General features: G+C 47.9%; 1 protein-coding gene across 1 annotated transcript in view; it reads right to left on the bottom strand.

Moving 5' to 3' along the window:
• Positions 1-7,524, bottom strand: part of LOC142800416 (uncharacterized) — a 51,335-nt gene extending 43,811 nt beyond the window's left edge. The window contains exon 1 of the mRNA XM_075887474.1: positions 7,231-7,524. Within this exon, the coding sequence (XP_075743589.1) occupies positions 7,231-7,245 (15 nt within the window). The 5' untranslated portion in view covers positions 7,246-7,524. The remainder of the gene's footprint in view (positions 1-7,230) is intronic.
• Between the last annotated feature and the right edge of the window lie 14,719 nt (positions 7,525-22,243).

The following is a 22,243-nucleotide window of genomic DNA, read 5'->3' on the forward strand; positions in this document are numbered from 1 at the left end:
ATGTAGCGCTATGTTAGGAGACATGTAGAGGCCTGCCACGTTTGAGAGCTCACCGTGTAGGGAGTTCGCAATGTACATATTGTAAATAAACCCTCTTCAAGTCTCTCTTCCTCCTGCCTCGACAACTTCATCCCGGACCTCCGGTGTCTGGAAACCCCGGTCGCAACAACTGGTGGCAGCGGTGGGATACGAGTCTGCGACGGAGAGCGACATGTACCGGAGGCCAGCCGAAAGCCCTGGAACTCGGCGGGATCGAAGCAGCGTACCACCACCGCACGTAATGGGGTGAGTGCCTGGCTTTGTGCTTGAGATATATCGAGTCTTTTAGCCTAAATTCGTTAAAAGATAGATATAACCAACAACTGCCTGGCCACGGTGGTTGTTATCTCAGCACAAGGCAGCACTGGATGATTATCTGAGCAAGTACGCTAAAGCAGGAAAGCTTAGATGATTCAATAGGAACAAGGGGTAATGTTTCAAAATTTCTAAGGGTACGTTGCGGGTTAAATTTTAGGATGTTGTAAAAAGCAGGAGTGAAAAATTAACAAGAAAAAGTAGAGAGGGATGTTGGCCACGTAGTGCTACTTGGGTGCTTAAGCTTGTGGTCTCCGCTGTGAGATTTGCCAGGCTTCAATTTCTCTAGACCCAGAATTGAAGCGCTGGTGGGTTTGTGTTTTGTCACAGCTGAGCCAAAGCAAAGTAGTCGCCATGGATCTTACGAGATTGACGAGAGAGAACCTGCTGAACCTGTGTTGGGATCTGGAGCTAGATTTTAATGATGATATGCCTGCTTCTAAACTCCGCGAAGTGATTCTCGAAAGCAATAGTGACAATGAGGAAATCGAGCACTTCGGGAATATGTACTTATTGGACCAGGAGGAGGAAGTACAAAGGGCGCAAAGAAAGGAAAGATGGCGCCAGGAGGAATTGGAAGCTGAGCGCAGGCATGAAGAACATATAAAAAGGATGCAGGAATTAGATGAAGAGATAGAAAGGCTTAATTGTGAATTGGTGGCATTGCAGCAGAGTGGTCAATCCATAGATGTAGCACACGAACGGTGCGATGTAGCGGCGGTGCCGTTTAAGACCGAAGCGAAGGCTACAGGTCAGACATCTGTAGATGTAGCGCACGAACGGTGCGATGTAGCGGCGGTGCCGTTTAAGACCGAAGCGAAGGCTACAGGTCAGACATCTGTAGATGAAGTGCACGAACGGTGCGACGTAGCGGCGGTGCCGATTAAGGCCGAAGAGAGGGCTACAGGTCAGAAATTTGCAGATGTACCGCACGAACGGTGCGTTTCAGCAGCGGTGCCGTTTAGGGCCGAAGAGAGTGCTGCGGGTCTGATATCTGTAGATATAGCGGCGGTGCCGTTTGAGGCCAAAGAGAAGGCTAGTGCCTGTAAGGGAATGGAACAGGTTTTAACCCATTCTGAGGGAAAAGAGCTCGCGGTCACAGCAGGGTGTGAGGGTTCCGTGGTGGGGGAAACGAAGTTAAGATTAACAGAGTGTTCCATCGAACCTTGCAGCCCTGTAGACCATGTTGATGAGCGTCAGAGGCGGACGAAAGGCTCCAGGTTTGGCACCAAGGAATGTGCCAAACGGAGAAAGCGTCCGAAAAACAGAAGCGCGGCAAGGCTCGCGATCAGCGCGGCGCGTTTGACGAGGACCTTCAAACGGCGTGGCGGATTTGCGAGAAAAGGCCCGTTGTCTTCTCTGACTGGCTTAAATCGCAGGCGTCTGAGCGGCCGGAGAGTAAGGAACAGAAGTGCGCAATCTACGCGGCCGCGGTCTTACGATGAACTGATAGGCAATCATCAGGACTGGGCGCGCGAGATGGCGGAGGAGCATATCGGTGATGAAGAACGTCAGAGTAGGACGAAAGGCTCCCAGGTCCGCACAAAGAAGCGTGCACAGGGGAGAAAGCGTCCGAAGGGCAACAATAAGGCAAAGCTCGAGATGAGCACAACGCGTTTGAGTAAGGGTTTCAAACGGCGTGGTAAAATCGCGAGAAAAGTGCCGTTGTCATCTCTGACGGGTCTGTATCGTGTGCGTCCGAACCGCCGGAAAAGAAAAGCGCATCGTACGCGGCAGTGTTTGAAGGAGAGATTGCTAGGCAATTATCCAGACAGTCCGCGCGAAAAATCAGATGAGCATGTGGGTGCTGGTGAGCATCAGAGATGGGCGAAAGGCTCCGTAGACGGCACCAAGAGACGTGCAAAACGGAGAAAGCGCCGTAAAAACAGGCAGGCAGAAATCGCGACGCGTTTGAGGAATGTATTCAAATGGCGGAGCGAAATTTCAAGAAAGTTGCCGTATCGCAAGCGTCCAAGCGGCCAGAGAACAAAGAAAAGAGAAGCGCATGGTGTGCGTAAGTGGTCGAAGGGCAAGAGACCCTTCCGTTGTTCTCGCGGTGCATTGGACGGGGTGCGGGGCAAAAGAGTCGGTGGTTTTCGAGGGGCAGGAAGCGACAGCAAGTCGGCTTCGAGGAACGTCGCGGGGTTCGGTAGCAGGGCGATTGACGCGTGTTGTAGACCCCGTTTCTCGAGAAAATCGTTCCGGGCGCGACCACCGCGAGTTCGACTCAGAGTTGTTGCGAACAGCTGTTAGCCTCTCGGAAAACGTCGACTCGGGACTGTTGAAAGGAACATTTTGTTTGTTTTTGTGATTTTGTAAATAACTCGTTTGTACCTTGTTTTCGTTAGCGCTCTATCATTTTGGTAGCCTATATACGTTGTATAGATCTATTGGAAGGAAACGACACGCATAGGAGCCTGCGTCATGGTAGATACGTGTAAATGAGCAGGAGCAACGTTATGAACTAATTATGACTGAGCGTAGAGACGCAAAGTTATTGCTTGCGAGATTTTTCAGGATTCATGCGAAACTTTTTTTTGTTGTTCATTTAATGTTTTGTTCGCATGTGTCCGGTGTGTAAGAAAAGCTAGCTCGTGAGTTTATATGTATGCTTTGTGAAGGTGGCAACAGCAAGGGAACGATTAGGTGGTATCTCATCCAGGCAGGAGCACTGTGATGTGCGTTTGCGGATATATAATAAAGATGTTCCTAATGCAGGTGCAGCACGGCAGTTATGCTTTCGTCTTCTCAAAAGGAATTGACGACTGGCTTTGGCGGCACTAAATTTCGGGAACTAAAAGATAGCGTGAAGTAAAATGCTTTATTTTATGAGTATGATACCTGGTGGGTTACGGCGGATTGCTCACGCAAGCACTCGGGTATGCCACGGTGAGCGCATCACTTGACAGTTAGTTTTCTTGAAAGCAGTTTGATGGGAAGATTATTATCGGATCGGGATTAGGAGTTTTGGTGAAACCTCAGAGAAACGTCCCGATTGCTGCTTTGTGTTTGGTAATACCGCTTAAGTAAGGTTGCTTTTGGATAATTTGTCGGACTCGACGTGTCTCAGTGCGGGCAGGGTGCTCTCCCGTGCCTGTGGGGGTGTGTATGAATGCTTTTCCCAGAGGGGAGCCACAAGGAGCGAGAGGGAAAGAGTCCTTGGCTGAGCGTCATCAGCAGTGGCCTGGAAGACAGCACTACACAGCGACACTTCGGGCAACCTGTGCAGCTGGTCACCCTCAGGTCGCTTCTCCCGCCGGCGGACGAGCTGTTGTGACCGGCGCCAGAGCGGAAGAGGGAGCGGCGCTCCTTTAATCTTCAAACAAGTAACCGAACGACCGGCTGCCTACTGTTAGGACCGGCGCCAGGTCTGACAATGGATCGGCGTTCCTTTTGATGTTCCTTTTTTAGTCGCCAAACGGGCTGGCGGCCTGTGTCCGCCATGTATTGTTCCCCCCTGGCCGGAGGGTGCGGCGTCTTGCCGCCACGACACCGTGAGCAGTTCGGGAGACCACAAGTGCCGCTTCTTCTTTGGAAGATGACGGCGGCGGCGGCGGCCGGAAATCGTCCCGCTAATTGAACGAGTCGTTCGGCGACCATTTGAAGCTTGTTTACGGCGGCCCTTTCGATGGATGCAGTCATCAACTTCAGACCCCTCGCCCAGCGACACCCCTTGACGAGGAGGAGCCACGTTCGTGCCACATGGCCGTGCAGTGACCACGCTTCAATTTTGAACGTTCACGTGGACCGTGCGTGCTCGTCACCCTCGCGGGTAATGTGTGATCCGTGGTTGGACGGTGCCCTCTGTACGCGGTCCCCGATCTAGGGATCTGGGGAGGACAGACCCTTTATAATGAGCCCCCGCGGCTCATTCGTGTGTGCTTTTTTTCGAGAGCAGAACCGAGCAGAACCATGTAGAACCAAGCACCATGTAGCGCTATGTTAGGAGACATGTAGAGGCCTGCCACGTTTGAGAGCTCACCGTGTAGGGAGTTCGCAATGTACATATTGTAAATAAACCCTCTTCAAGTCTCTCTTCCTCCTGCCTCGACAACTTCATCCCGGACCTCCGGTGTCTGGAAACCCCGGTCGCAACAGTATGCATACTTGCGATAGATAACAATGCTCAAATGCAGTGAATTTTTCGCCTATATCAAATTGGAAGCTTTGGCGCGAACGTGGTACGAAGTGTATGCATTCCAAAGAAGTTCAAGAGTCAGGTAACGTGTAGGGCCGGCTCACTCAAACCTGTGGAGCATGCTCCGGAATCATTGACATTACAGGTCCACCTAACACGATCACAAGCGGAAATAATCTCTGTTATTGTTTTATTATAGTTTTGTTAGTTGCAATCGGCTGTATTACGCTGTGATTTTTCTGTATATATAATTGTACTTATACCATTTGTATCCTATACCTAAGAAGACGCAGTTTTATCGAGAATAGCTGTCAGTCGATTGGAGGTGGCCTCATGCATCGCAGGCCCCGAAAACAGTTTGTAGCAAGCGTGTCACGCCCGATACTGACATTGACTTATCAACGTCATGTTATCACAAGACTGTAAACACGATGCGTACCTTATACAGAAACACGTATGCTGGATGATCTGCCCGCCAAGCATTAGGCGTACTCGACCTTTAGACTAAGCTATGGGTTGTTTGCTATTGCTGTGATAGAACGAACGAAAGAGAAACTACAAAGGGAAGAAAGACGTCGAAGAGAACAAGATTACAGAGCAAGAAACGCACCACGCAGCAAAGCGAGCGGCAGCGATCCGTGACAGCCCTTGGGCGGGTTCGTGTGCGCGTCTTTGGATCGGCCGGACAAGACCATCTGTATGAAGATGTAGCGAGATAATGTATACGCACTGACGAGTTGCAGAAGCGCCGACGTGATGAATCCGTACGGCAACGATCCGTCATGTAAGACGGCGTCCGCCCACCTCTTTGCCCTCAGGAGATTGCACCTCTGCGGCAAATGAGGGCGCGGCGAGCTAACAGCGTTTGTCGGAAGGATTGAAGTGGCGGGTGGGACTCGACAATGCCTATACACGGCAAGGAGTCGTGGCAACAGCTTACGTAACGGCTTTCCCATGGCGTACGGTTATCCGTATAAGTTGTACCTATATCTACCTACAGCAACGACGGTTCCGGGTTCGAAGCAAAGGAGGCACGCCTTATTCTCGTTGGAACATTTTTGAGACTTCTGTATTTGTGGTATCAAATACATAAGAAAACGACTTGCGAATAATACGAGGTTCTCTGTTAGATAAATTATAATAGTCGGTTCCACGTGCAGTTCTGACGAATATAAACGTGACATTGTTTTTGTTTTAAGTACAACGACGGCTATAATGGGTTACTCGTGATAACAGCGTCTTGTCGCTGCACACTTGCTTCGTAAAGGCAATGTTGGCTTGCATGTAAGTTGGTCAAAATTCCGTCGGCATTACGTGAACTGTAGATGACGATAAAAAAAAGTACTATCTATATCTTGCACAAAATTTCACGTTTTTCAATCCTCGAGTTCTGCTACATGCTTTGGCGGGTACAATCACACCTAACGAGTAGGAATACCAGCTCGCGCGGCCGAGAGAACTTTAGCGTTGTCCATGACTTCCACTTGTCCTTACTTCGGCCAAGTAAACACTGTTCTCTCTCTCACGCCCCGCAGCCAAATGTGGAAAGAACATTTCGTCGGGGAAATATTTTGTGGAGGCATGCACGACAATCTGGGAGTCGGTACTGAACGCGATCGTACGAGTGGCAGTCAATGCCTCTAGCACGTTTCAGCAGCTCTGTACTCCGTAGGCCAGCAGACTTACTCTTGAGTCGAGTCACTCCGAGTCAGATGGAGGCGTGAGTCTCAGTTTGAGTGAGTCCGGGTCAATATCTTGGTGAGCTTGAGTTCTGGTGATTCCGGGGGAGAAAACATCGAGTGGGTCTTAGTCCGAGCCAGTCCTAGCACGAAATGCACTTCTTGAGTGAGTCTGAGTGCGCTCTACACATTTTCTATGCTGTACTCTGTCCGCACTGATACACCTTGAGCCACCAGTTTTGACGGCTCAAGTGCATGCAGTGAAATCAGAATTTGACTTTAAGAATGCTTTAAGGAGCGAAGCTTGTTAGAATCAGACATTTCGTTAGCAGCGTGGTGGGCGAAGACCCCGGCGTCGCCAAGCGTACAGATTATAAACGCGGCTTTGTGAAGTGAAACTGGTGCAAACGGTGCGTACAAAAGTAAGCGCCATTTTCCAATAACTGCATGGTGCCTTCTCGATCGCCGGGTTGTCAGGGACCGGCGATTTCTTACATGTCCACATGACCTCTTATAGAGGTAACTTGTCATTTCATATAGCTACATTTATTCACGGCGCACATTTAACAAACATACTCGCAAAAACATCATGCCTCAAAGGCAAGTCATTGTGGCAAAAAAAAAATCTGAACGCATCACCATTATTGTTGCCTGCAATAAGTGAAGTGCTGTAGCACGTGTTAAGCACGTGCCAGAAGGCCCGATTCCCTTGATTGAGGAAGGAAACCGGAGAGAGCATTTAGCAAAGCGAAAGAAAGAAAGGAAGAAAGAAAGAAAGGAAGAAAGAAAGAAAGAAAGAGAGAAAGGAAAAAAGATATGAAGAAAAAAGTATTCGCGATCGGAAAGAGAGAAAGGAAGAAATAAATAAATAAAGATGAAATAAAGAAAGAAAGAAAGAAAAGCCGTAGGTCAGATATGTCCACGAAAAGCTTTGCTTGCCGCTCAGACAGTGGCCTGCAGTTTGTCTTTCTCTGGCCCTTTTATAGACAGGGGCAACGTCAATCATCTACGGATTCCTACGTTCATCATTCCCATTTTTATCTCGGAATCTTCACTCACCAACGCTGTTGACATAGCACTTCCTGGCCGAGTCGACGCGCAAGCGGCCAGCGGCGACAGGCCGTTCCGACCAGTGTCACATCACTTCAACTTAAAAATAATAACTAGCTTCTTCTATTCTCTGGACTTTTAAAGCATGGCTGCGACTTGTCGCCGCGAAGTGGTTGTCAACCCTGCGCGCTCCCTTCTGAGAGACGTCCGCGTGTCGCAGCTCGACACGCCACACGGTGGGCAGGCAAGGGGGCGACCGTGGCCACTCACTAGACGATGTCGTGCGGCGGTGAGGGGCGGGCCTTCTCCCTTGAGCACACATTGCCGAGCGCCGCCTTTCACCGAAAGGCACGACGACGACGATGACGTCGTGTCTGGCACGAGCCTTCCGCGATAGCTTCACTTCCGGGTGCGACGGAAAGCGCGTCACGTTCCGTCCGTATCATACATGTCTCTCGCCTCCACCTCCCTTGCTTTCTCTGCGGCGATTCTCGAACACAAGTTAGATTGGACGCTCCTGCGTGCTGTATACAGCAAAGCAGGCGCTGCCAGCGTCCCCGGTACTACAAGACGGTTGCTTGGGCTGTCAGAGAGTTACGGCGGTGTGACAGCTCCTTGAGAAGCCGCGTTTACGTGAATGCCACAACTGGCGCAGGCAGAAGTGCGCGTTTAGCATAAAAAGAAGTGTGCGTTCGAATAATAAAGGCTTCAAAGGGAAGTTAGCACCAGTGTCAGTCGCGTTCCTTTCGTCTCTTGTTAAAGTTTTCTGCGCAAAGAAGAAATCGTGAAGAATCACACCACGTTATCGTACGATAAAAAACCGTTACATAATAATGATTGTAGGGGCTTAGAGTCCCAGAACTGCCATATAATTATGAGAGACGCCATAGTGGAGGGCTTCGGAAATTTCGACCCCCTGGAGTTCATTAACGTGCACCTAAATCTGAGCACATGGGCCAAAAGCATTTTCGCCTCCACTAAAAACACAACCACCGTGGCTGGGATTCGACCCCGCGACCTGCGGGTCTGAAGCCGGACCGTCACAGCCAGTAAAAAAAAAAAAATAACGCTACTGAGAATAATTCACATAAATCAGCGCGCCAAAAACGGAGGACAAGAAAAATGAGAAGACAGACAGGGGCTCTGACTTACAGGATTTATTTGCCGGAACTGCGCAATAAATACTTGAGCAGTATCTGACAAATATACTGTTCAAATATATATTGCACGGGTCTAGCAAATAAATGTTATTGTAAGTCAGCGCCACTGTCTGTCTGCTTCTTTTTCTCGGGTCCGTTTTTGGCGCCGTTATATGTGAATTATGTCGTACGAACTAGCCCAAGCAATCACTTAAGCTGCAGTGCAATTTCATGTCACCGTCACATGCGCGATAATCACGTGACCCGGGCAGAAACGTCACGGGCGATGTCATTGTTAGAGCACCACGTCACTGTCGACAGCTGCTCTGACAGCAGGGCTGTGGGCAAAATATAGTGAGAACTGCGCAGAGGCTAAACGTAGGTCAATGGCCACCACCTCAAGAAAGCCTACTCAGTGACAATAGTAAAATAGCGATACTAAAGCAAAGACAGGGGCAGAACATTTTCCTTGCATTCAAATTTTTTGCGGGTGTGACGTCATTCGGGAAGTTTTCACTAAGGTCACGCGACTTGGAGATGTTTTTTGAAAAGTAGGAATGAATGGGCATGGGGCGCGCATGCGCAATGGGGGTGCAAACGCCATAGGGAGTGATGCCTAGAGGACATAGAGGGAGAACGAGCGTTGACTAGGAAACGCTCTATCGGCGTTGCCAAGCGACAGAGGGGGAGCGTAGAGGAGAAGAAAGGGGGAAAGTACATGCATGCGCAGTATAAGTGGTTCCGCCGCACACTGGATTGCGCTCGACCATAAGACGCTTCACATCTAATAGGCATTTCAAGCCCAATGAGTTTTGGGGAATTTCGTGGGTGACTCAAGAAACTGCGGCATCCCATGGGAGGTATTGAAAGAGGTATTGGCTCATTGACGAGCCCATCAAAATTACTCTTCATCTTTTCTTGTGCCATCTCTACACTACTTCACCGGCGCAATTTACGATGAGCTCGCTCATGTATGTGAGGGGAGGCTTCAGAGTCTTCCACATGAGATGAGAACCACAGCACCAGAAAGTGGGATAGGCTGCCGCAACAGTCGCGGGAACGTGAATAAGAGGCCATTGCAGGCGGCACTCAATCTCAAAAGTTTCGGGACATTGCAGTTAAATAAGGCATTGAGTAGAATTCGTTTTGTGTCCCAAATAGAAGAAAACGAGGGCCATTCCTGTGTGTCACACTCCTGCCATTCCGCGGAGCTTCAGTTTCACCGCTGTCGCGCGAAATGCAATGAGAACGTGCCGTTTTTGCCAGAGTGCAAGACCTACGGGACAAATTTATGCTCTCCCGTAGTAGCGTACCAATCATGAAACACGTTTTATAAGCACACACTGTCGCTTGTGTTCCCAGTTCCTACACATCGCTTGAGGGATGGCTCACTGCTCCCCCATAGTAGAGTACCAAGTACTTTAAATCGTCAAAAACTTCGTATATGCACACATTTTGGTTGTCTGATCACTACTGGCACCGGTTCACTTTAACGGAAACAAGGAACAATGGTTGGAAGAAAAAGTAGGAAGCAATGAGTCCAGCGTTCTTTCTTTCTCGACATGTTTGTTGCTTGCTTGCACGGAAGTGTATTCCTTAGATGTCAACCAACTTGCACAGCAGCAAGTCCTACTCGTGACAAGTACCATTACGCGCGTAAACGAATGTATGTAAAGCAGTGCACAAAGTCCGAGCGGCGTAGCACCGTTCGCAGTCTGGTGTATATTGCATTCCCCGCGAGATGTAAATAATGACCGAGAGGAACTTGATATGACGAAGTAAATGGGTTTTCTTAACGAACACTGCGGTTCGCAGTATCATGTATATCGACTGTCCTGACAATGCATTCCGGGCGGACGATATTCCTCCGCCCGCTGCCGCTGTTAATTTCGTCGCGGAGTCGAGATGGTGTTCAGAAGCAAAGTTAGATGGGCATGTTTGGTCGCTCAGTCATCTTCTTCCCTCATGAATGTTTCTTTCTTATTTTTAATCGCGCAAATATGAAGGAAGCGTTCTACAGAATGTGCGTTTCCTGTTCCTGCTTGGCAATCACTGCCGAAGCTTGAAGCTATATTAAGTGTCATAGTGCCGAAAGAACTGGGAAGAGACGCAGATGGTAGGAATGCATATGCATACTCCTCTCTCAACTGCACGCTACTGATGACGGTGTCGTCGTTACACTTCGTTGAACACGCAGAACCAGCGTTAAACGAGGTGCGAGGGGAAGGTAGTTAGAGAAGATCAAGTAGGCTACCCTGCATTAAGGAAAAAAAGTAATAGGAGAGAAATATTTAAGAGACAGAGCACGCGAAGAAAGAGAACACACACAGGCACACAAGTGCACGCGCACTCACGTATGTACCCGAAATCCCCTCTATTTCTCTTCTCCCAGGCTACAGCTAGCACCCTTAATCCTTATACAACACAGACCCAATATTCACGCCCAATATGTGATCGCTGCACAGATGAACTTGGGTATTATAAACAAGCTCATGAGTTCGTGCAGTACATTCCATTCATTGTCTCCAATCCCGATGGCTGCTACGTACAGGCACCTATTCGAAAATCTAGCATATAACGAATTTTACCGGCTGCGAATACACATATATTCTTCGTGTTTAGCTCTCCTGTAATCATTAATAGGAACTCTCCAGAACTATAGCACTCTTTTCTCCATCACTGCCATGTATTTTCTTTGAAAACTATGCGCAGCACACTCACCACTAAGATCGCGTTTCCTTTTCAATTGAACCATCTTTTAAATCTTGTTGATGTTGTAGCTCCTGTGGTATTGAGGTACGGCATACTGTTCATTAGGGGTTGATGAGGTGCTGACATGCTCGTTACACATCGCCCACCAAAAATCAAACCCCCGAAATGTTCTGAGCTCAGATGCACGCACACACGTACCCATATAGTACAGTCCCCCATCTGCAAAGTCGGCAAGCCGCCTGGTATGGCATTGGTGCGACTGGATTCTTGCCGGCGAACACAGCCTGCTTTATGATGAATCGAGTTCAGCTAGGAAGCGAACTACACCACGGTTTGCTCTTGGACGCATTAAATAAATGAACCTGCTTTACGTTGTAGGTGATCATGCCCTAGTACAGATTCTCGCAGATCTATATTGTACAAGAAACATTTACAATTTTTTTTCATTCAGTACCTGGTTTTCCGAAACACGGCTATAGAGTGGGAAACAGATCGTGCGTGCGTGCAGACACGCTGTTTGGAGCGCAAGACCATGCACAAACGACTCCGGTGGCGGCTTGCAGCGTGGATCCCTATTATACGCGCATGATTCATCAGAATGACACAGACCGGCTCGGTCAGCTGGTAAACCACAGCGAATAGGTAGATGCTCACATGCATTGCCAGGTCTGCAAGTGTTATCGCTATAAAAAGAAGACAAATGGAAGTAGAACGGCTATATTTTATCTATGAGACTCGCGCATACGCGTACATAACACAGCGTGATCACGGTCACGGTCGTTTCCAGGGGACCAGGACCTGCTTAAGCTTTCATTTGTCTTTTTGTTGAGATCTGGAGAAGCATGGACCTTCTTCTCTAGCACGTGCAGGAGTATGTCGAAATGAAGGCAATGCAATCACATCGGCTTGCGCACACGTAAAATACATCGCACCGGGTCACTGGTTCACTGGACAGCTGTCCAAGCTAGGCATACGCATACGCATATGAAGGCAGAGTATGCGTTCCCGGAGAAGGCACGTTCGAGGTTGGGCCATGCTTCCGTGGCTACGTGTGTATGGAGAATCCATATGTCAGGAAATGCATGGCATCTATATTGAGATTATGCGTGAAGCATTGTCGCCCGTAAGCAAATGTGCAGTAAAATAGGCTTACGTCAAGTTCCAGGAAGGAAGGATTAGGTGACCCATATGAGGGTAATCTCGTATACAACGACATGTTGTGGTAGAAATTTTGGTACATGGTGAAAACCGAAGTCCGGCTTCTTCTAATCACATGTATTACTGATTTGGTATATGGTTTCTGAACACGGATAATAGTAATTGGGTGAGGGAAGCACCACAAATCCCCGAAATATCTTACGTGAACACTTTTTATGGTGGTGCAGACCTCTACTCGTCTGCACTGTGGTCCGCCATGACGCCTTAAGTAAGAGACGCCCACATACACGAAACACACACAAAGAACACGAAGGGAGTGAGATAGAACGAACGATAGAAAATGATATGAAGCACCGCCCTATGGAGGCCATAAGTAATCAAAAAGCTACCAAGCAACCCCATCTTATAGCTCCTCACAACAGTGCCTCTCGTTGGAAGTTCGTGAACTAGAAACGGCAGACCTCACACAAAACTGTAATCTTGAAATTAGAACACAAAAAAAGAAAAATATGGCATATTCACAAAGTGAATTATGATGAGTAAGTGAAGCTGTGGGATAGTTCTGTATTCCAGTAAATCATCCGTGACATTGACCATTCGCGCATGTAAGTGAGGGATTGATTGAGTGATAAGTGGGGTTTAACGTCCCAAAACCACCATATGATTATGAGAGACGCCGTAGTGGAAGGTTCCGGAAATTTCGACCACCTGGGGTTCGTTAACGTGCACCCAAATCTGAGAACACGGGCCCATACAGCATTTTCGCCTCCATCGACAATTCAGCCGCCGCAGCCGGGGTTCAATCCCACGACCTGCACGCAGGTCAGCAACTGAGTACCTTGGCCACTAGACCACAACAGCGGGGCGTGTAAGTGGGCGGCGAAGCGGTGTACAGTTGTATGCAATGTTTATTGGAAGTAAATGGTATTTTGTCTTGAGTATTGAATTTCATTTCGCCTTCCGTATTACTGCTTTGTGGTATCGGATCTATCCTGAAGTTGGCATAGACGAGACTCTGTTCACGTTCCCCTGGAGGTTGTTGGTTCTTTCCTGTCATACGAAATGTATCGTAGAACATATAGAGACGTCATATACTGCATACTGCACAAGCCAGTCGTTGTCCGTCATCTTCACCGTCATCAGCGTCATCATCATCACGGCTACGACGCACGCCATCGGCCAAACCTCATCCTTAAGGAGCTTCGCCCCTACTACAAAACAGGGACAATTACACACTAGTCCTGGGAAGACTGACGCAACGGTGCAGCTGGTGGCCTTACCCTCCTTCTAAAGCTGACATCCTTTCTCTTCCCCTCACTTCCGCTTGCCACACCTTAGCTACATTATACCACACAAGGCTTCGATACGTTTCACTCTCCTCTCCTTCATTTCATACTCCCCATCACACCACTCCTTCACCTTCTCTTACCTTTCACTCTCATTGCTGTACTCTACTACTCATGACTACGCAAAGCTTGACTCTCTCTCCTCTTATTTTCCCCCCTTCTCACCTGCACGTTCGTTATCCTTAACCTTACTTTTCTTTTCCCATCGCTTCGCGATATTGTGTTATATAAGCCTAAGCTCTACTTTACCCTCTCACCTCTAATTTCTCTTCTTATCACCCTCAATCAGTCTTCCTAGGCTCACTTCCGTTTCCCCCTCGTTGGCATACTATACCATACCTAGTTCGCTACGAGGTTTCAGAACGAAAGAATGTAACAAACGAGAACTCGTGGTGTTAGCCGTAGTCTGTCAATCAGTCAACAAACTTTATTGGGTCATAAGGAACTACACAGCCGTAGTTGCGGGCCGTGCCCACGTTGGACACATTTATTTGTACGCAAGAGCATCCTCCTATAGTTTGTTGTGTTTCCCATAATGCCTTGCCCCTCTTTCTTATTTCCGACATCGCACTACGAAAAAGTGCGCCATACTTTTGCCTCTCCCCTCCGCTTTTCCTTCCTCCTCACCCTTACTTCTGTTTCACGCTTTCTTGCTATGCGTGGTTATCCTATGCTAGGAGACTGCTTAACCCATACCCACCGGGTTTTTGTGAACACTTCATATGAGGCCCAGCGTATGAGTTCCGCTCATAAAAAGAGTTCGTTTCTTTAACTGCACGGCCGATATGCAAGTGTTTGTAGCACGTCATCACCGATTCCCGCCACTACCTATGTTGGAGCTGTGTGCAGTGGCAAGAACGTGAGAAAGACAGCGGCCGTGACTTCGGGTCTCTGACGCGATGCGGCGCGTTTCGCGGCCACGGTCAAGGCCATCGGTGGCTGCGCGTGGTCCGCATGCAGCCAGCCGCAACACCCGCGGCCCTTGAACGTTGTCAGGCTCGTGCGCGATGGCCTCGACTGCGGCGGTGCACCGGGAAGCGCGTGCGTCGATCGAAGCCGGAATCGAAAACGACCGGCTGCAGCAGTTCCGTTCGGGCATCGTGACGGCACCCGTTATCTTCGGCAGCGTCGTTGACGCGGCGTTTTCCTTTCTTTCTTTCTTTCTTTCTTTCTTCCTTTCTTTCTTTCTTTCTTTCTTTCTTTCTTTCTTTCTTTCTTTCTTTCTTTCTTTCTTTCTTTTTTTCTTTCTTTCTTTCTTTCTTTCTTTCTCTCTTTCTTTCTTTCTTTCTTTCTTTCTTTCTTTCTATACCCTTCGCCAAACGTACTGGTGGTAGGCGGCGAAGTCACCCAACCAAGTGATCCGCTAGTCGTGACGTCCGCAGAGCGTGACGGGCTAAAACGAGACGCACCACAAAGGATGAAAAGAGGTGCATGTGGATGTTGCGTGCCTGAGGTGTTCCAACCGCCTCTGTAGCATCGCAGATATACCTTTTTTTTAGGACTGCATTTTTGTCGTTCTCTTTTGCCGACAATTCCGTTACGTTCTTCTATAGAAGAGCCGTGTTGCATGCTGGCAGCGCGCGCATGTAATATCATTGTCGAGGATTGCAGAAACGTTTTTTCCACGATGTCGTGAGTATTTCGGTGTCCAAGCTATATTAGTAGCGATTTGTTGCTTTTTTTAAAACTTATCGATGATCTGGTTTGCGGCCGTTCAGGTATTTTGCAGTCCAGAGGGCATTTTCCTTTATTTGTTTGTTTCTTTGTAACACTTACCAGAGCACCGTGAGTGGTAAATGCATTTCCCTCCGTATAGTACTGTTACGGACCTTATTTACAAAATATTCGAGTTCAGCTGACCCGAAAGACCAGATGACCTAAATGGACTTCACGCCCGTTTTTCTTTCCTCCGGACGTGCCTTTCAGTCTGTGGACTGATGAGCAGATTGCTCTAAATACGCGGGCCATGTCAGAAAAAATTACTGCAACGGTGGCACGTTATCTATGAACCGAATGTTAGCTGAGACTAAACATTGCCCCCCCCCCCCCCCCCTCTTTGAGTCAGGCCAGATAGAAAGGAATGTTGGTATATTTGGCTTGCATAGAATTCAGCACAAGTATTCCATTGGTACTTCACGCAAGATAGTGGGCGTGATTACGGTTATTTGTCATCCCCAAAGTGCATAACACATCTTGTAGGAGACGCGCTCTGTATAGATCTCAGGTAAAATCAATAAAGAAACATGTCGTGAAAACTCGCTATATTCGAGCAGCATGCAGGTATACTGCAGCCTGGTGCGCATTAGCAGTCATGATAATCAAACGGTCATTTCACACTTGAATAAGCAGCTACTTCATGGTCATGGAAGAGGTAACGTTGACCCCATTTTGATTCACAAATGCTTCTATCAGTGTATGGGGCATAAGCGGCTCTAAATAACTAGTTGTCCTGTGTAAGACGCACGAGAAGTTATGTGCATATCATCGATTCAGGGTGCAAAATTGTATGACAGCGCGACAAGGAAGTGCTTACATGTCTGTCGGTGGTGTTAGCACAGGAATGCAGTATTTGTGGAGCTCAATAAAGGAAAGACGCACCAATTCATCATACCCGTTCTTCAATCAATACACGACTTGAAAATTATCGCACTTGGTCTTCTGTTTGTTGAATGTTTTCAGCCGAAGCACCATGGTCCCTTTTCATGCTCACACGGTTCTCTTAAACGCGAGACAAATATTGCTGATTCAATGAAAGCTCTGCTACACACGTTGGATCCAACTGTAAAAATAGAAATAAGAATAAAAGTAGCAGTACCAAACTGCGGTTGCTAATACAAATGACGCCCAAAGCTCTATTTACGTAATCTTGTTTGTAATAGCTCCCGAAGTCCGTGTACTTGAAACTCACGTAGGGCGGGTTAACAATGACACTCACAATGACCATGAAGGAAAATTGCATAACACTACGATTGTATTGACAGAGTTTGAAGTAGTATAGGGCGGACTCGACAAAGGCTATACCAATGTCGATTCGGCACACAGACATAGGAAATATTTATTTCTTCTATACGCGCTTCTCGCAAACAAATTAGACTGTGCCACAAGCGCAGAGACACGTATACATTCGCAAAACTCGACTCAAAAGCATACCAGTACACGATGATGCGATGCATGCACAAAAATTTATTCGTCACAAACGAGATGCACGATTGGCTTGATGTGATCCCGAGCATGCCTTTTAAAAGCTACGATAGGAGCTTGTTGGCCAAACAGATAAGCATGCGAATTGTAGAGTAAGCTTACACGTACCCAATTATTGCGATTAGTTGGGCCAATTTTAATTACGATAACATGCTGGTGCCAGGTGAGAACACACAAATGAGCCATCTGCAGTAAAGAAAAAAATATGCACCAACATTCCTGCCATCTCAAGACGTGACCTATCTGTCCGTACTATGGCTACATCTACAGGCGACCAGTAATTGGTCACGAAAGAAGGGTGTAATGACAGGTAAGCATATTACACGCTGGGCTTATTACGTGTGTGCTCATTAAATGCACCGCCCCTCTAATCTTGTCGATGTGTTGCCATGGTATTATGCAACTCTTCTGAAAATTATTTTGCTGCACTGCCGCGAAGTCTTGATAATGACGACATGGCGTTACCTCTAGAGCTCAGTACAACAATGTCATGGCGCTTCTTACCACGGAGGTGGTGCCTCTTTCGCTAGTCATTCATTAAATTTAATGAGTACCACGCTTTACGCTTTAGGTGCTCGGCAGGAAGGAATCTACATTGTTGAAAAAAAAACGTAATAAATCAGCATCACCTGTCATAAGTCTAAGAAAAATATTCTTAAGGTCTGGGCTTTAATAAGTGCAAAGATTATTAACAAAAGTTTGAGTTAGCTATAGTAAACAGACTATAGATACGCAGGGCGTATATCACCCATCTTTCGAATAGTGATTAAATTATTGTCGCACTAATTGATATATTCTTAGAGGTACTTGGCTGCTGATATGCAGGTCGTGGGATTGAATTCCGGCTGCGGCGGCTGCATTTTCGATGGAGGCGGAAATGCTGTAGGCCCGAATGCTCAGATTTGGGTACACGTTAAAGAACCCCAGGTGGTCGAAATTTCCAGAAGTCCTCCGCTATGGCAACTCTCATAATAATATGGTGGTTTTGAGACGTTAAATCTCACATATCAATAAATCAATCTTGAAGCTATAAAAGAACTATTGATAAGATGAAAACATTTTGTCTTTCACGAGAATGTGACCTCGAACGGAAAGCCAGCCTTAGTGAAATGAAGCAAACAATGACAACAACGCGATCAAACGAGCTGCGCATTGATTTCGTACTTGTGGTGCAGGCGGGACTGAAGATCAATAATAAGCGGCGCTTGCTGGATATAAAGGACACGTCAATACAGCCACAAGGTATGTCGTTCATGCTAGCCGAATGGAAAAGAGACCCTGTGAATTTTAAGGCTTAACAACGCACGTATGCGGCACACAAATGTTGACAGAACTCACTATGGCGTTACAAAACATGAGAGCTGGTCGCTATACGCATCTTCTTTTAACTCGGACGTGGCTTGCTGACGTTTAACGTTTGCTAGCGGTTGCTGCCGTGTTACGTGTTTTCAACGCGTGACAAACCGTGAACTACGTCGCATGTGGTCCGGGTGCCGCGAACTGTTTTGACATTGAAGAGTATGTGAAACAAACAGATGGAGGTTAATAGATGTTGTGATATACTTTCTCCTGCGGTATATTCATGGAAGAGACGCACCAGCCGGCGTTTTCGCACCCGCACGACAACGCCTCGTTGTCGGAGAGACCCAAGCGTGTCAGCACTGAGGCCGCTCCGGAAAAGACGGCAGGATGTTGTGCTTCTAGGCAAGCTTGATTGATTTGCGGGGTTGAACGTGTACCCCAAACCACCATATAATTATGAAAGGCGCCGCAGTGGAGGGCTCCGGAAATATCGACCAACGTGTGCCCAAATCTGAGCACACGGGCCCGTAGCAGTTGCGTCCCAATCGGAAATGCAGCCGCCGAAGCCGGGATTCAATCCCGCGACCTGCGGGTCTGCACCGAGTACCTGCATTGCCGGGTAGGCACACCCTTCAAGGCAGTTTACGAGATCTGGTGGTAGCGCCAGAACACACAGCCTAGCGAGTAGGCGCTACAAAATTGAGTCTTCCAATGCGTAGCCTAGCAAGTAGACACAGCTAAACCAAACTTGCACGTGCATATCATTTTTTTTAGTTGTGAGCAAGGCGTTCACGGCTGATTATATAGGCGCCCAGCAACGGTTTTTTTTGAAAACGTGGCTAAAAGGCACTGACACTTCAGCGTGTTACTGTGTCCAGTGAGCGTTCCATTTTCTTAGTATCCCTGGTGGTCGGTACCAACAATGCTGAGGCCACACGTCTCTTCTTCTCTTCTCCTTCTTCGGCTTTCCCACATCTTTACTCCTATCCTTTTTATCCCTCCTCACCCCCATCCCTCGTGAGCTACTGTGGCGGTGTCGCTCTTTGAAGCAGACAATAACGGGGCTCGCTTTTCTCTTCTTTTCTCTTTTCATAGCCACTCCGCGGTCCAAAGAGCTTCATCACGCCCTCTGGTCCACTGTCGGGTGCTTATTAAGCCAATGTATGGGGCAGACTTAACAGTAACTAGAGGGGGGGGGGCGCCCCCCCCTGTCTACTTTATGCGTACGCCTATGCTCACATCCACGTGTATGCAGAATACTAATCATAATCAACACAAACGTGAGGACCAAGCCTGGGAAGTTTCACGGCCCGAAGCGGACAGCGGGCGTCCTTCACGAAATGCAAGCGGCCACCAGCCGCGTGACTCGCTTTCGCGCGTTCGCAGCCACGACGAGTGCTCGTTTTGTAAGTGCGCGCCTCGCATCTGCTGTAAAGTCCGCATCTTCGTTCCATTGCGGGTCTATTTCTATTCCGCAAACGTAGCTCTCGGCGCGATCCTGCCGATGAAGCCTGTACGGTCATCGCCATTCCGCATACAACCAACCAAACACAACGCGCACTGCGGTGATAGAATCCTCGTTCTCTTCGCGCTCCCATGCTCCCGGTGACGACCTCCGCATCCTGGGACGCGTGGCGTTGCATATATGCAACGTGCCGAATAGCGGAGGGGAGCCGTCGTCGACGTGTCCTGACTAGTTCTTCGACGTGCCATTGAAGCAGCACCGCCGGTGCGGAAATGCTACGTCACGACGAGCAACTGCTGCGGCGGCGCTGCGTAATGCGTCTTCATCAGAGCGGACTCGGATCGTGTCGCGAATAAGCATACTCGTGAGCGCGTGCATGCGCAGTTCCGACATTGCGCGGATGCGACTTGCGCAGCTTGCATTCAGAAGCTCAGTTCACCTACTCTCAGCAAGTATGTCCTTACTTGAAGAGAGACTACGGCGTACGTAAGTGGCCAACAAACAAGAACTGTACACGGAAACTGAGGTTTATTGAAGGTGTACAAGCACGGACATAGTACACAGAGCGTGTCACAAGCGCTTAAGTATACAGGTGTACACGTGATTTCTGTTCCATGCGGCATCACGAATACACGTGTAACTCGCATGTCACATTATATTTATACATGAAGTAACCTTGCAAAATCTCTTGTACGTCCCAGAAGAAAGGAAATGATGAGAAAGAATGAAGAATGCGCAACACGACTGTAGCTAAGCTTCTTGGTCCAATACGTAATCGTCGTTTTTGCGGAGCAACCGGTGGGTTTTACTGGCGCCGCTCTGCAGTAAGGGATATGACAGGCTAGTCGAACAGTGGATAAAAAAATAGCCCTGTAGCTGCATGTAATGTGCAAATGTCGTCGAAAGACGATATTCTTGCGTGTGGAGAGAGTGAACAAGACATTTAGTTGATGCTCTGCGCAAGAAAATCGGTCAATGGTATTCTGGAGGCGCTGCGTTAGAATGCCTCGAGCGTGCAGCGGAGGCGAAGGAGCGCCACAAGTCACGTCACACGTGAGACATAAGCGCCATCTGACAGTCTTTTTAGAAAACAAAGTGTGTGGCTTTGAGACGGGTGTGCGCGCCCATCTCAGAGGTGATAAGGTGTAGAACGCAGGGTGACGGGTAGGCGCCATCACCGTCTCGTTTAAGCAAAGTGTTGGAAACATTCGTCTTTCCGTGCAAGCGTTGCATAGTCAGCGCACCGTGCTAAGCGCTATGGTCCTTAAAAACTACTTATGTATGCCTTTTCTATTAAAAGGCTCACATATAGAATATATACGTGTTATTATGGTGTCCCAGACATGCGCAATGATTGCTTTTTAATTGACCATTGCACAAGCATGAACACTCAATCTTGAGTAACATAGGTGGGCGCTGCGGTTGGGGTTGGCCGTTTCAAGTACCTAATGCCGTTAAAAGTGGACAAACAGACAAATGTACAGACAGACCAAAATTTTTGCGTCGAAGGTCCCCAAGAAAGACTATCTTTTTTAAAACTACCGGTTATCAAAAATTTTTTGGTCCATACGCCGTGCCTCAGAGGTCCCATGCTCGGCTGATATACTGCAATGAAAAAAAAAACACAGAGATGCCTTCATTCAGTTCACGCAACCTTCACGTGAAATAAATTAAAAAGCAAGGACATATAAAAAATCAGTCATTGACATACAGCTGAGCACACTTTCCTTGCACCAACAAATCGATGCGAGGCCCAGTGACACTCAAGGCCAGCCGCATATCGGCTGCTGGTTCAGCAAATTCTTGTATACCAGCATTAACCCATCCCCCTATCCTTCCATATGTACTGTTCGTTTGAATGCGTTAAAACCAAAGAAGACGCATGTTGAATGACGGCGGGCCCGGTATAATACAACATGCGGAATTGTCGCCCAGGACATCGGCTTAAACAGGGTCCCAACACGCAGCGCGTGATTCTCGATAGAGCGTACCAACGTTTCGATTAAAAAAGGTCATTAATTCCATATGATCAAAAGAGAGAAAACCGGGTGGAGCAACTTCCTGCAAATTACGCAAGCGTAGATCCGCCTGCGGGAGTTCGCACACGTGTTTGTTTGTGTGCGTACTGGAAAGCATTGGTCACTACATCTGCTTCGTCGAGAGTCTTTTCAAAGCGCGAATTTTCAATGGAAGAACAACAGGAAAGAGCCTAGAAATAAACATAATACAAGACAGAAAACGCAGACCAGTACGTGTAAAAAGAAAAAAAAAACTCAAGCAAACCACCACAACGCCAAGTTTCTCACATCCCGCCCAAAGGAGGACTTAGTGATTACTGTGGTCGAAAAGTGGTACGAATTACGCAGCACCTAAACGAACGATGAAAAGCACTTTCTCAATTTTCCTATTTCATATAACCAAGCTTTACGGCGGTGATAAAGAGCGTGCATAAGTTTTCGCTTGAAAAATCATTAGCTTATTGAACTAACAAAACCATTAAACGCCCAATTACACTCTAAGACTATTTAGTAACAATCGTAATAACGGAGGCATATTTAACGGCCTTTTTCCCGGACGCCCATAATAGACTCTCATCCGCGTCAGAGTATTTGCAAATAAAGCATGTCGAGATCGCACCTCGTTTTGCGTGTAGATCAGAGCACGGCGTCATTCATCACTGCTCTCATCACGCAGCTCAC

This window comes from Rhipicephalus microplus, chromosome 1 (genome assembly GCF_043290135.1).
Source record: "Rhipicephalus microplus isolate Deutch F79 chromosome 1, USDA_Rmic, whole genome shotgun sequence".
In the NCBI taxonomy this organism is placed as follows: Eukaryota; Metazoa; Arthropoda; class Arachnida; order Ixodida; family Ixodidae; genus Rhipicephalus; species Rhipicephalus microplus.